Here is a 14,441-nt window from a genome sequence, read left to right on the forward strand (position 1 = left end):
TGGTGTGCAGTATATAGGGGTGTAATACACGTATAAAATACTTGCACATTTAGAAAGCATAGTATAGTGCATTTCCACTGTGCAGCATTGTGACTGCTGAGCGGTTCTGCAGCGATACTACAAAGAGTAACAAACACAATAAAAAAAAAAGTATTATAACTGATGTAATAGACCAGTGGCCCCCAAAAACGACAGATTGAAGCGGGGTGTTATATACCTTCTTCCACATACATACTGCACTTCTCTAGAGACTTTTGTCACAGGATCATTTAAAAAATGACAGGCAGAGGAAGAGGCAGGCCCTTCCGCAGGGGTAGTAGGGGTAGGGCAGGAGCAACAGGCTTGAGCCAAAGTGGCAAATTGCAGAAGGTGCGTGCGATTACATAAAAGGACGCACCAGACTTGGTTGAGTGGCTCATTCAGCCTTACTCTTCTGCACCCTCCTCATTCTCTCGATCTGCACCCTTTTCTTCACTCTCTGCTGTGTGCACCCCCAAAGACACTACCATCAACACCACCACCATATACCCTCACAGGAATTATTTTCCGATCCATCACAAGACATTGCCGATGCGCAGCCACTCTTGGCATTGGATCAGAAAGAGGAGGTAGCAACAACCGCCACTCAGCAGTCTGACAACAGTACCCAGATCAGCCCAAGGAGTAGGTTGGTCTCCGCTGTTGCTGCCTACTCCGAGATCTCTAATTATAGCGGTGGGGAAGGTGAAGTCGATGATGATGATGTGTCTAGTGATGTCACGTGGGTGCCCACAAGAGAGGAAGAGGAGGGGAGTTTAGAGGGAGATATGGACCAGCAGATAGGGAGGAGAAGCAGGCGGAACTTAGATTGCACAGGAGGGACAAAGCAGACTGCTAATATATCAGGAGCAAGGCATCAACCATGTACGGTCACATCTGGCGCTCCAAGGACGCCGACACGTGGCTCCACAGTGTGGGCTTTTTTTAACGTGTCCACTGCTGACAATAGTGTTGCCATCTGCAGCCTTTGCAGTCAACGCATAAGTCGTGGTAAGCCCAACGCTCACCTAGGGACGACCGCCTTAAGAAGGCACATGAGCTGCCATCACCGAGCCCAGTGGGAGCAACGGAACCCACAAAGCCATACTCCAGGCTCTCACCGTCCAGCCTCGTCTTCTACTTCTCCTCTCTCCTCACAATTGTCCTCCACTCCACCTTTCATCATGCCGTCCTCACATTTTTGTGGAAAAAGGCAGGCTTCCATGGGCCAATTGTTCGAGCGTAAAAAAATTATGATGCCGGATAACCCTCTTGCCCAATGGTTGATGGCTGGCTTGTCAGAACTGATAGCCCGCCAACCACTGCCATATAAACTGGTGGACTCGGAGGCCTTTTGAAAATGTGGCCATTGGAACACCACAATGGAAGGTCCCAGGAAGGAAGTATTTCTCACAGAAGGGCATCCCAGAGCTATATGGCCATGTTCAGCGGCAAGTGAATGTATCTCTGGCACACAGTGTCGGTGCCAAGATACATCTGACCACAGACACGTGGTCTAGCAAACGTGGGCAGGGAAGGTATATAACTTTTACTGCCCACTGGGTGAACCTTCTGGCGGCCGTCAAGCATGTTACCCGTGGCACCCGTGTAGATTTGGTTTTACCGCCACGGATTGCATGCAGGCCTGGCTCTTCTTCTCCTCCTCCTACTCCATCCTCCTCCCTCTCCTCTTCGGCTGACTCCTCCTTTTCCACTGCTAGCGTCTCTTCCGCTGCGCCGCCCAAGATCCCCAGAACCTATTCGACATGCCAGGTGAGACGTTGCCATGCTGTGCTGCATCTGTTGTGCCTGGAAGCCAAGAGCCACACTGGCCTGCACTCCTTTCAGCTTTGCGTTCACAGGCAGATCAGTGGCTAACACTGCTCAATTTGACAGTTGGTAAAGTGGTGTGTGACAACGGTGCCAATCTGCTTAGCGTATTAAAACAAGGCAAAATTACACACATGCCATGCATGGCACATGTCTTAAACGTGGTCGTGCAGCAATTCGTTGTCAAATACCCTGGGGTCCAGGACATCTTGCGGCAGGCAAGGAAAATCTCGGCCCATTTCAGAAGATCTTACACGGCCATGGCTCGCCTTGCTGACATTCAGCGGTGACACAATCTGCCGGTCAGACGTCTTATTTGTGATTGCCCGACGCGATGGAACTCAACCTTCTATATGCTTGATAGGCTGTTCCAGCAGAAACGTGCAGTTAACGACTACCTGTACGAACTCTGCAGCAGAACAGATTCTGGGGAGCTTGGTTTTTTTTCACTGCACCAGTGGCTGCTCATGCGCGACGCATGCAGACTTCTGCGACCATTTGATGAGATCACCAAACTGGTGAGTCTCAGCCATGGCGCTATCAGTGACATCATACCTTATGCCTTCTTTATGGAGCGTATATTGCAATGTGTCATTGATCAAGCCGTGGAGGAGCAGGAGCAGGAAGATGAGGAAGTCGCACTGCTGGATGAATTCCCAGGGGGGGCTACTCTATCTGAGACAAGTCAACAACAGGAGTCTGAAGAGGAGTCATAGGAGGATGGTGCCGGGGCGGATGAGGAGGAGCAAGAAGAGCATGCTTTAAACCTTTCTGGGATCCCTGTTGTTGTGCGTGGATGGGGAGAGGAGAACGAGGAGGACGACATTATCCTGGGTGATGGGCAGGAGCCAGGCCACCACACCGCTTCCAGTTTAGTGCAAATAGGGGGCCTTCATGCTCCAGTGTTTTAACAGGGACCCTCGTATAAAAAGCATAAAGGTCAAGGAGCACTTACAGACCTTGCTTCGAGAAATGCTGCATTCTGCTTTTGCGTGCGCTGGCAGAGGAGGAATTCCCACTCCCAGAGCAAGAGTTGCGGGTACCAATCCAACAGCGCCTGCAAGAAGAGGGCGGTTTGAAGATGTGTTGGTGACTTCTGATATGAGGTCATTCTTTCAGCCGACCCATCGACAGGTGTCATCTGGATCCAGCATCAGGGAACGCCTACACCGTCAGGTGTCCGACTACATTGGGTTAACGGCCAATGTGGACGCTCTGAGAAGTGATGAACCCCTGGACTACTGGGTGGGCAGGCTTGACCTCTGGCCAGAGCTTGCCCAATTTGCAATGGAACTGTTGGCTTGTCCCTCGTCCAGTGTCCTGTCCGAAAGGACGTTGAGCGCAGCAGGGGGGATCGTGACCGATAAACGCACTCGCCTAGCTCACGACAGTGTTGACTACCTCACATTTATAAAAATGAATGAGGTCATGGATCTCAGAGGAATTCAACACATATGACCAGTAGATCATGTATATGCATAACTCTATAAACAATTTATTTAATCTAGCACCCGGACCTTTTTTCTACCTTTGGCTCACTTCCTTGTACAAAAAAAGCACTCCGTACTACATGCCGTTCCCTCCTGTTTGAAGAGGTTGAGCGGTGTCATATTTTTGGGTCCCGCAGCAAGTTGCTGGTATCAGTGCTGCTGTCAGTGCTCTCTATCACGGTGCTGGTGTCAGTGCTCTCTATCACGGTGCTGGTGTCAGTGATCTCTATCACGGTGCTGGTGTCAGTGATCTCTATCTCGGTGCTGGTGTCAGTGCGCTCTATCACGGTGCTGGTGTGGTGTCAGTGCTCTCTATCTCGGTGCTGGTGTCAGTGCTCTCTATCTTGGTGCTGGTGTGATCTCAGTGCTCTCTATCATGGTGCTGGTGTCAGTGCTCTCTATCACGGTGCTTGTGTGGTGTCAGACCTCTCTATCGCGGTGCTGGTGTCAGTGCTCTCTCTCTATCACGGTGCTGGTGTCATTGCTCTCTCTCTATCTCGGTGCTGGTGTGGTGTCAGTGCTCTCCATTTCGGTGCTGGTGTCAGTGCTATCTATCTCGGTGCTGGTGTGGTCTCAGTGCTCTCTATCACAGTGCTGGTGTCAGTGCTCTCTATCAAGGTGAGGATCAGCACTGGACTGGCACCTCCGGACCACCACAGTGGAGCCCTGCATAGGTGGGGGTAAGGGCCGGGCAGAGGGAGGGGCTCAAGCACAAGTTGGCACACTGGGACACTGGCACAGGACGGTACTGCCCTGACTGTGGCACTGATCATCTTCTGCACCCCCTTCATAGCCTGCCCTGACCTTGCCTCTCCTCCATGGCCTTCATGCGCTCCTGAATTGACAAAATTTCACAGATAAAAAAAGAATGCTTGTTGTTGTCGATCCCAGATTCACTTAATACTTTTGTTATGTCAGTGTTCATGTTGTGGTACTATGTGTGCACAGGTAGTAAGTATTTTGTGGCTGAAAATGTGACCTGGAGGTTTTTAAGGTTCGCCTGCCATTAAAGTCAATGGGGTCCACTGCGAACATTGCGGTTCGCAAACTTTTGGCTGCGTTCGCCGGTTCGCGAAACGTCCCGTTGGAAGTTCGTCCATCACTAGTGGTTGAGAGGCATGGTCTATGGCAGCCATTCTCCACCAGGTTTCTGTAGAACCTTATGGATCCTCTAGAGGTTCCTTCAGCTGTGGTTGATTGAACTCCCCTTTGAAGATGCCTGCATAGTCCCAGGGTCAACGCCACTTGTCCCAGTCAGAGACATGACACCAATAATCTTTAGTGGTGGAATTCTGACCACCAATGTAAGGGGGGCATTTTCCCCACAAATGACTTGGTTTTAGCAGGAGTTCCCCAAGACCTAAAAATGGGGGGTGAGGGGGTCAGACTTTGCTCAGTGGAAGTAGAAAATGTCCTGTATTAGTGGATGCAACCAATGCCCCATCATTGGTAACAGTGTAAGCAATAGTGCCCCATCATTGGAGTCAGTGTGAGGAACAGTGCCCCATCATTGGTGTCAGTGGGAGGAATAGTGCCCCATCATTGGTATCAGTGGGAGTAATAGTGCCCCATCACTGGTGTTAGTAGGAGAAATAGTGACTCATATCAGTAGAAGGACTAGTGCCCCAAGGGCCAGTTAAAGGCAAGCAATGGGGCACATCAAATAATCTAGAGTGGGTGACTGGGGACAAAGAGAAGGCTAATTTATTAAATACTTTCTTCAGCTCTGTGTACACAAAAGAGCATGTGGGAGCTCATGTCCATAATGGGGGTGGTAGTGACAGCCCCAAATGATCCACAATGGCTCAAAAGTGATATGGTCCAGAAATATTTAGACGGAATAAAGGTGGATAAAGCACCTGGCCCTGATGGCATCCACCCACGGATCCTAATTGAGCTCTGTAATTTCAGAGCCATTGTATCTAATTTTTAGGGACTCATTAATGACGGGAATAGTCCCACTGGATTGGCGCAGGGCCAATGTGGTGCCTATATTTAAAAAGGGATCAAAGTCTTTACCAAGTAACTATAGACCTGTTAGCTTAACTTCTATAGCTGGGAAGATACTGGAGCGTTTAATAAAAGACCACATCGACGAGTTCTTGCTGAACAAAAACACTTTAAGCAACAGACAGCATGGATTCATGAAAGACAGAAGTTGTCAGACAAATCTGATTTCTTTTTATGAGGAGGTAAGCAAAACCTTGGACAGAGGGGTGGCGGTGGACGTGGTATACTTGGATTTTGCAAAAGCGTTCGATACAGTTCCGCACACACGGCTCATGTGTAAGGTAAAATCTACAGGTTTGGAAATATCAGTTTGTAAATGGATAGAAAATTGGCTAAAAGACAGAATTCAGAGAGTAGTGATGAATGATTCTTACTCTGAATGGTCTAAGGTTATCAGTGGTGTACCCCAAGGTTCAGTGCTGGGACCCTTACTTTTTAACATCTTTATAAATGATATTGGGTCTGGGATCAAAAGTAACATTTCCGTCTTTGCAGATGACACCAAGATATGCAGTGGAATAACGTCTTTACAGGATGTCTCCAATTTACAAGCCGACCTCAATGCTCTGTCTAATTGGGCGACTATGTGGCAGATGAGGTTTAATGCTGATAAATGTAAAGTTATGCACTTGGGGGCTAAGAATATGCATGCATCATACATGCTAGGGGGAGTACAACTGGGGGAATCCATAGTGGAGAAGGATCTGGGGGTTTTGGTAGATAATAAGCTCAATAACAACATGCAATGCCAAGCTGCTGTTTCCAAAGCGAGCAAAGTCCTTTCTTGTATTAAGAGAGGTATGGACTCCAGAGAGAGATATAATTTTGCCCCTGTACAAATCATTAGTAAGACCTCACCTGGAATATGCACTTCAGTTTTGGGCACCAGTTCTCAAAAAGGATATTGGGGAACTGGAGAAAGTGCAGAGAAGGGCAACCAAACTGATAAGAGGCATGGAAGAGCTCAGCTATGAGGAGAGATTAGAGGAACTAAATGTATTCACTCTTGAGAAGAGGAGAATAAGGGGGGATATGATCAACATGTTCAAATATATTAGGGGTCCATATAGTGAACTTGGTGTTGAGTTGTTCTCTGTACGGTCAACCCAGAGGACACGGGGGCACTCTTTACGTCTAGAGGAAAAGAGATTTCATCTTCAAGTATGGAAAGGTTTCTTCACAGTTAGAGCTGTGAAAATGTGGAATAGACTCCCACCAGAGGTGGTTCTGGCCAGCTCAGTAGATTGCTTTAAGAAAGGCCTGGATACTTTCCTGAATGTACATAATATAACTGGGCACTAACATAGGTAAAGTTGATCCAGGGAAAATCCGATTGCCTCTTGGGGGATCAGGAAGGAATTTTTTTTCCCCTGCTGTAGCAAATTGGAGCATGCTCTGCTGGGGTTTATTTTGCCTTCCTCTGGATCAATTGTGGGCAAAAAATTGAGTATATTGGATTGTACAATTATTTTTTATTTTATTTATTTGTTTTAAGGTTGAACTGGATGGACTTGTGTCTTTTTTCAACCTGACTAACTATGTAACTATATGTAACATCTGGCCCTTGGGCCACAGTTTGGATACCACTGCTCTAGGGTAAAAAGGGGGGAAAGCCTTTCTACGACAAGCTTTCCAGCAACTTTTGCTTTAAAATTAGTTATGAATCAAATGAAAAATAAGTTATTTAGGGCGTTACGTCTGGCAGACCGACATCCGAGTACCATTGCGATCGTGGGTAAAAGCAATTCAATTTATTTCACTTTGAAAGAGTCCCTCTCGGCGGTAAGAAGCATGCATCGCTATGAACTAATAATGAACTTTTCTCTCTAACTTGCCGGAACAGTAAATGAACAAAGCCGCACGAGAGCTCAGAAAATGAGCCAAAGCATGCGGCGAATTAAGTGGTGCCGGCGGGGGGGCCGATGTTTTTTTTTTTTTTTTTTTTAATTGAGAAACATTTGTAAAGCATGAAATAAGCCCCCCTTCTCCCCACCCCTCCTGATCTCTCTATACCACCAAGCATCCAAGGACTACACCAAGAGAAAAGACGAGGAGGGAGCTCAATGGCGTCCTCTCACTCTCTCTAAGCCCTCAATATGGTCCTAATAAACAGCTACAAAGAGCATATCTGGACCGGCGGGGTAAAGTGGGTAATGATATCATTTGAAGTGGATGAGTCACCCGCTAATCAAAGAGGAAGCTATTTAGCCGGTTAAGTCAGCAGGCTTATTGTATTAAAACTGGAGGAAAGGGAGATTAAGTTGTTGCCCAGATTTTTCTTCAATAGAAAATCAGCAGAATACCATGCCGCCAGGCCGTTCATTTCAACAACAATCTTCCTGTATAAATATATGTGGATTTAACATATTTTATGAATGTAAAAACCTACCTTGTAACATGAAGGAACCCTTGAAACAATATTCAGGTCTCAGTGAACCCCTGATAAAAAATGAATAAAGCTCATGTTACATTAACCACACCTGAAGAAACCCATAAGAAACTGTGGAGGAACACCTAGCAAACTCTGAAGGAACTCCTAAGAAACTGTGGAGGAACCCCTAAGAAACTGTGGAAGAACCATTAAGAAACTGTGGAGGAACCCCTAAAAACGTAAAAACCTACCTTGTAACATGAAGGAACCCTTGAAACAATATTCAGGTCTCAGTGAAACCCTGATAAAAATGAATAAAGCTCATGTTACATTAACCACACCCTATTGGTGGTCAACAAGAAGTGGACTTCCTTGTACTGGTGGTCAGTGGAAAGAGTGAGTGGTGTTGGTGCCAACATCTGAAGAAACCCCCAGCAAACTCTGGAGAAACCCCTAAGAAACTGTGGCGGAACCCCTAGCAAACGCTGAAGAAACCCCTAAGAAACTGTGGCGGAACCCCTAAGAAACTGTGGTGGAACCCCTAAGAAACTGTGGCGGAACCCCTAAGAAACTGTGGAGGAACCCCTAAGAAACTGTGGATGAAACCCCAAGAAGCTGTGAAGGAACCCCTAAGAAACTGTGAAGGAACCCCTAAGAAACTGTGGAGGAACCCCTAGCAACTCTAAAGTAACCCCTAAGAAACTGTGGAGGAACCGCTAAGAAACTGTGGAGGAACCGCTAAGAAACTGCAGAGGAACCCCTAGCAACTCTAAAGTAACCCCTAAGAAACTGTGGAGGAACCCCCAGCAAATTCTGGAGAAACCCCTAAAACTATGGATGAACACCTAAGAAACTGTGGAGGAACCCCTAGCTAACTCTGCAGGAACCCCTAGCAAACTTTTGGAGGAACCCCTAGCTAACTCTGGAGGAACCCCTAGAAAACATTTGCAGGAATCCCTAGCAAACTTAGGAGGAACCCCTAGCAAACTCAGGAGGAACCCCTAGCAAACTCAGGAGGAACCCCAAGCAAACTCAAGAGGAACCCTAAGGAAACTCAAGAGGAACCCTAAGGAAACTCAAGAGGAACCCCAAGGAAACGCAAGAGGAACCCCAAGCAAACTCAGGAGGAACCCCAAGCAAACTCAGGAGGAACCCCAAGCAAACTCAGGAGGAACCCCAAGCAAACTCAGGAGGAACCCCTAGCAAACTCTGGAGGAACACCTAGCAAACTGGAGGAACCCTTGGATTCCACAGAACCCTGGCTGAGAATGGCTGCTTTATACCATTTTAAGCCCCACTAAAAGAGGTCTCCTGGAAAACTGCTATAATTCTTTTGTAAGAAGCTTGCAGTGTGCAGTGAACTGGGAGGAAGGAAATTCAGTAGGAGAGGAGCCAGTACAGCTAAGTGGAGTCTGGAGGTCAGATTTTAAATAGTCCTAGGCCGCGTACACACGAGAGGATTGTCCGTCCAACTTAGTCCGCTGAAACGTGTTTCGTGTGTGGGCTTCAGCTGACTTTTTCAGCGGACAGTCTGGCGGACTAAGTCTTTCGGTATTTCCGTAATATTGTCCGTCCAAACTTGGTTTCAGCGGACAGTCCGCTCGTGAGTAGGCTAGTTCGATGGACTAAGTATGGCGCATGCTCAGAAAGGATTTACACGGCCGAAGGTTGCATTGCAGTGTATTGGACGTCGAATTTCTAGTCCCGTCGTACGTGCCGTACACGTCATCGCGCAAGCTTTCAGCGGACTGTCTGTTCGTCGTGTGTGGTCAAGTCCGTTCATTCAAAAGTAGGACGGACTGTCTGTTGGATTGTCTGACGGACTTAGTTGGACGGATAGTCCGCCCGTGTGTACGCAGCCTTAGAGCTCTTGCTGGAGACATCCCAGAAATCTACCTACACTACCAAAATCATCTTGTGGTAGCTTCCAAATCCAGAGGTTATAACAACGACCAACTAAGCCCAATGTTGGCAGTAAAATCAATATAGGTGAAAGCGTTTTGCAGGATTTTTTTTTCTCCCTCCCTTTTTCCCTGGCAAACAGGTTATAATACAATTAGCAAATTATGTTATTGTGTAATGGTTTATTGTGATTCATGTGTACATTTTTGAATGAATGTGTCTTTTAGTGTTAAACTTAATTGTATATGCCAACCTCCCAGAACACTGGACTGAGTTGGTCGTGGTTATGACCTCCGGAGTTGAGAGCTACCACATGAAGTTTTTTTATGCCATATAATACTGTTGTTGACCACTTGAGGCATACCAAAAGTCTCAGTTTTGGTACGGGTATATTGGATCCCAAAGCAAAACATGACTTGGTGGCAAGTACAGAGGTCAGACGTTTCTTGTAGTTGGTGACCAGGTTTGCACACATCTCAGGAGGGTTTTTTTTGGTCTACTCTTCTTTACAGATCTTCTCTAAATCCTTAAGATTGCTTGGCAAGTCAAAGTTTCAGCTCCCTCTATAAACTTTCTATAGGATTAAGGGCTGGGGACTGGCTAGACCGCTCCATGATCTTAATGTGCTTCTTCTTGAGCCATTCTGTGTTGCCTTAGCGGTATGTTCTGGGTCAATGCCATGCTGGAAGACCCATCCACGACCCATCATCAGTGTTCTAGCTGAGGGAAGAAGGTTGTCATCCAAGATTTTACAATACACGGCCCCCATCCCCATCAATGCGGCAAAGTCGGCCTGTACCTTTAGCAGAGAAACAGCCCCAAAAAATAGTTTCCACCTCCGTGCTTGACTGTAGGGATGCTGTTCTTAGGGTCATAGTCAGCATTTTCTTCCTCCAAATACAGTGAGTCGAGTTAATGCCAAAGAGCTTAATTTTGGTCTCATCCGACCACAGCACTTTCTCTTAATCCTTCTCTGAATCGTTCATTGGCAAACTTCCAATGGGCCTGTACATGTGTCTTCTTGAGGAGGGGGACCTTGCGGGTGCTGCAGGATTTCAATCAACGGCAACATAATTTGTTACCAATAGTTTGTTTGGTGACTGTGGTCCCAACTGCCTTGAGATCCTTCACACGCTCCTCCCGTGTAGTTCTGGGGTGATCCCTCACTTTTCTCATGATCATCCTCACCCCATGAGGCAAAATCTTGCATGGAGCTCCAGAACCAGGGCCATTGATGGTGATTTTGTATTTTTTTCCCATTGGCAAATAATCGCTTCAACAATTGTCACCCTCTCGCCAAGCTTCTTGCTGATGGTCTTGTAGCCCATTCCAACCTGGTGCAGGTCTACAATCTTGTCCCAGACATCCTTGGACAGCTCTTTGGTCTTGCCCATGATGGTGAGGTTTGAATGGAAGAAAGAGAATCTGTGGAAAGGTGTCTTTTATGCACATAATGAGTTGTCGTTAGGAGCACCTTCTTACATTGACGGGACTAATCTGTGTACCACATGAGCACCTACTGTAGCCAGAATTATTGTTGGTTGGTAGCGGATCAAATAATTATTTTACACCATAATATTTGTATCATGTGTATTTTATGGATGTTTGGTTGATATTCTGTCTCTATCATATAAAACACACCTATGATAACAATGATAGACCCTTCATTTCTTTGTGGGCAAACTTACACAATCTGCAGGGGAGAAAATCATTTTCGCCACTATACATCCCGGGAATCTGTACACATAATAATTTCCCAGCCAATTGAATGTAGATTGGCCACTAGCAGTCTTTAGTCAAGGATCCGTGTTTCTATTCTGCTTCTTCTTCAGGCATGAACAGGAGATGTCATATGTATTATTCTTACACTGTTTATTAAGTATCTTTGTCACTCATTTGTGTTCAGCTTGGCCCCCCTCCCCCCAGGCATGTTTAACGCCGGCATCTCTCCATGGCTGTGCAGCCAATTAAAGAGCAGAAGTGACGGCGCGGGCAGAACACTCGAAGCCTTCTCACACAAGTTCATGCCGATCCATGTGACGGAGGCTTCTGCTGCTTAACTGGCTGCTGTCATGGCAAAACACATTGTACAAATTTTGTTAATTATTTCTTGAACTGCAACAACAGCGGCTGTGACCTCAGAGCAATGTCACCTCTACAGAAGGCAGTCACAGATGCTGCGCCGGGGGAGAGATCCTGTTGTTGGCTCTACCAGGTTCCAAGTACATTAACTCCATCGTAACCAGGGATTGCCGAGATGTAAGCTCTGCCATCTCAGCGCTGCCTATAAAGGTCTGCATTGAAGAAGTGGTCACATCCTTACTGGTCCATACTATAGTACACCTTCACACAACTTGCTACGGGTGAGCAGATACTACACCTCCTGATGGAAACGCAGCATCACCGACATCATTATTCCTCTGACACTTTCCATATGACGGGCCTTTCTCAACTGTTTTAACATGGAGGAACCATTGAAATAATCTTCAGGTCTCAGAGAACCTCTGCCAACAATAACTGTATCCATAGCTCACAGTACAGTGTTCAGTGGGAAGAATGTTCCTTACATTGGTGATCAGTGAGAAGAATGTTCCTTACATTGGTGATCAGTGAGAAGAATGTTCCTTACATTGGTGATCAGTGAGAAGAATGTTCCTTACATTGGTGATCAGTGAGAAGAATGTTCCTTACATTGGTGATCAGTGAGAAGAATTTCCCTTACATTGGTGATCAGTGGGAAGAATGTTCCTTACATTGGTGATCAGTGAGAAGAATGTTCCTTACATTGGTGATCAGTGAGAAGAATGTTCCTTACCTTGGTGATCAGTGAGAAGAATGTTCCTTACATTGGTGATCAGTGAGAAGAATTTCCCTTACATTGGTGATCAGTGGGAAGAATGTTCCTTACATTGGTGATCAGTGAGAAGAATGTTCCTTACATTGGTGATCAGTGAGAAGAATGTTCCTTACATTGGTGATCAGTGAGAAGAATTTCCCTTACATTGGTGATCAGTGGGAAGAATGTTCCTTACATTGGTGATCAGTGAGAAGAATGTTCCTTACATTGGTGATCAGTGAGAAGAATGTCCCTTACATTGGTGATCAGTGAGAAGAATGTTCCTTACATTGGTGATCAGTGGGAAGAATGTCCCTTACATTGGTGATCAGTGGGAAGAATGCTCCTTACATTGGTGATCAGTGGGAAGAATGTTCCTTACATTGGTGATCAGTGAGAAGAATGTCCCTTACATTGGTGATCAGTGGGAAGAATGTTCCTTACATTGGTGATCAGTGAGAAGAATGTCCCTTACATTGGTGATCAGTGGGAAGAATGTTCCTTACATTGGTGATCAGTGAGAAGAATGTTCCTTACATTGGTGATCAGTGAGAAGAATGTCCCTTACATTGGTGATCAGTGGGAAGAATGTCCCTTACAGTGGTGATCAGTGAGAAGAATTTTCCTTACATTGGTGGTCAGTGAGAAGAATGCCCCTAGTGGCCACAGACTTTTTACTTAAACCTAAACAACGTTACTCAAGGCAAGTAAGAATTGCACCCCTAGGTTCCTGTACATACCTTCCACTTTCTTCATCTGGTGGCGCCCTCCCAGAAATCACTATTTCTGGGCTGGAGCTAACACAGCGCCAAGAATTCTGCCTCCTTACCCTCATGTGCCCGTGCTAGGATTGGCCAGTGGATGCTCCAGAACAGCACTGTGAGAGGCAGGGAATAGAGTTCTCTGCTCTCCAATGATAACAGGCTGATCTTGGGTACTGTGGCAGAATGGGAGGAAGCTGAAGACAAGCACAAGCACCACAAAACAATGGAAACAATATAATGATAAAACTTGCACCACAGAAAAAAAGAGGCAGTAAGTATGAAACCAATAGATTCTGGTGCAGCAGCTATCTGTATGATGTAAATACCATCAAAACAAATATTCATTCAGATTTCATGCAAACAGCACTAGCATCACTTCATGTATGTGATAACAAACCATACACGCGTGGTGACGTCACATCAAATGCCCTTCCCTACGCGTTTTGTCAACTGACGTCCTACAGGGGCAGAATCTTTTTGCTATGTTGTCCCATATTACATAAAAATGGTGATAGTGCCGTTTGCACATTTCCAAAGAACAATGGCGGGTATCATTTACAGTATTAGGTGTACTCACGCAGTTGGTCGAACGATGTCTCAACTCCATCTGGACCAATAACAGAGCAAACGAGTCTCGCTTTGAGGAAAGAGGTCCACTTTCCCACTAGGGAGCGCATCCCACCCTCGTCATTCTACAATGATGAATAATATTGACATTAAGTGTATCAATTTGTTCCACAGAACATAGGAGTTCTTTAAAAATGAGCTTAAACACAATACAATGACACAAATATCAAAATACATTGAAATATTTTACATCAACTATATTACCAAAAGTATTGGGACACCTGCCTTTACACGCACATGAACTTTAATGGCATCCCAGTCTTAATCCGTAGGGTTCAATATTGAGTTGGCCCACCCTTTCCCGCTATAACAGCTTCAACTCTTCTGGGAAGTTCATCCACAAGGAGTGTGTCTATGGGAATGTTTGACCATTCTTCCAGAAGCGCATTTGTGAAGTCAGGCACTAATGTTGGACGAGAAGGCCTGGCTCGCAGTCTCCGCTCTAATCCATCCCAAAGGTGTTCTATCGGGTTGAGGTCAGGACTCTGTGCAGGCTAGTCAAGTTCCTCCACCCCAAACTCGCTCATCCATGTCTTTATGGACCTTGCTTTGTGCACTGGTCCAAATCATTTGGTGGAGGGGGGATTATGGTG

The 14,441-nt window shown here is 46.1% G+C and overlaps 2 protein-coding genes across 2 annotated transcripts in view; one reads left to right on the forward strand and one right to left on the reverse strand.

The window, feature by feature from the left end:
• Positions 1–14,441, forward strand: part of TTC16 (tetratricopeptide repeat domain 16) — a 121,057-nt gene that overhangs the window by 104,032 nt on the left and 2,584 nt on the right. The gene's annotated exons all lie outside the window — the stretch shown is intronic.
• LOC143961886 (semaphorin-3F-like) overlaps positions 1–14,441 on the reverse strand; it is a gene marked incomplete at its 3' end in the record, with an annotated part of 149,795 nt that overhangs the window by 15,261 nt on the left and 120,093 nt on the right. The window contains 1 exon segment of the mRNA XM_077471252.1: positions 13,799–13,913. Within this exon segment, the coding sequence (XP_077327378.1) occupies positions 13,799–13,913 (115 nt within the window).

Source organism: Lithobates pipiens, unplaced genomic scaffold, assembly GCF_037356315.1.
Source record: "Lithobates pipiens isolate NorthernLeopardFrog02 unplaced genomic scaffold, aLitPip1_a1.2 Scaffold_1, whole genome shotgun sequence".
Taxonomy (NCBI): Eukaryota; Metazoa; Chordata; class Amphibia; order Anura; family Ranidae; genus Lithobates; species Lithobates pipiens.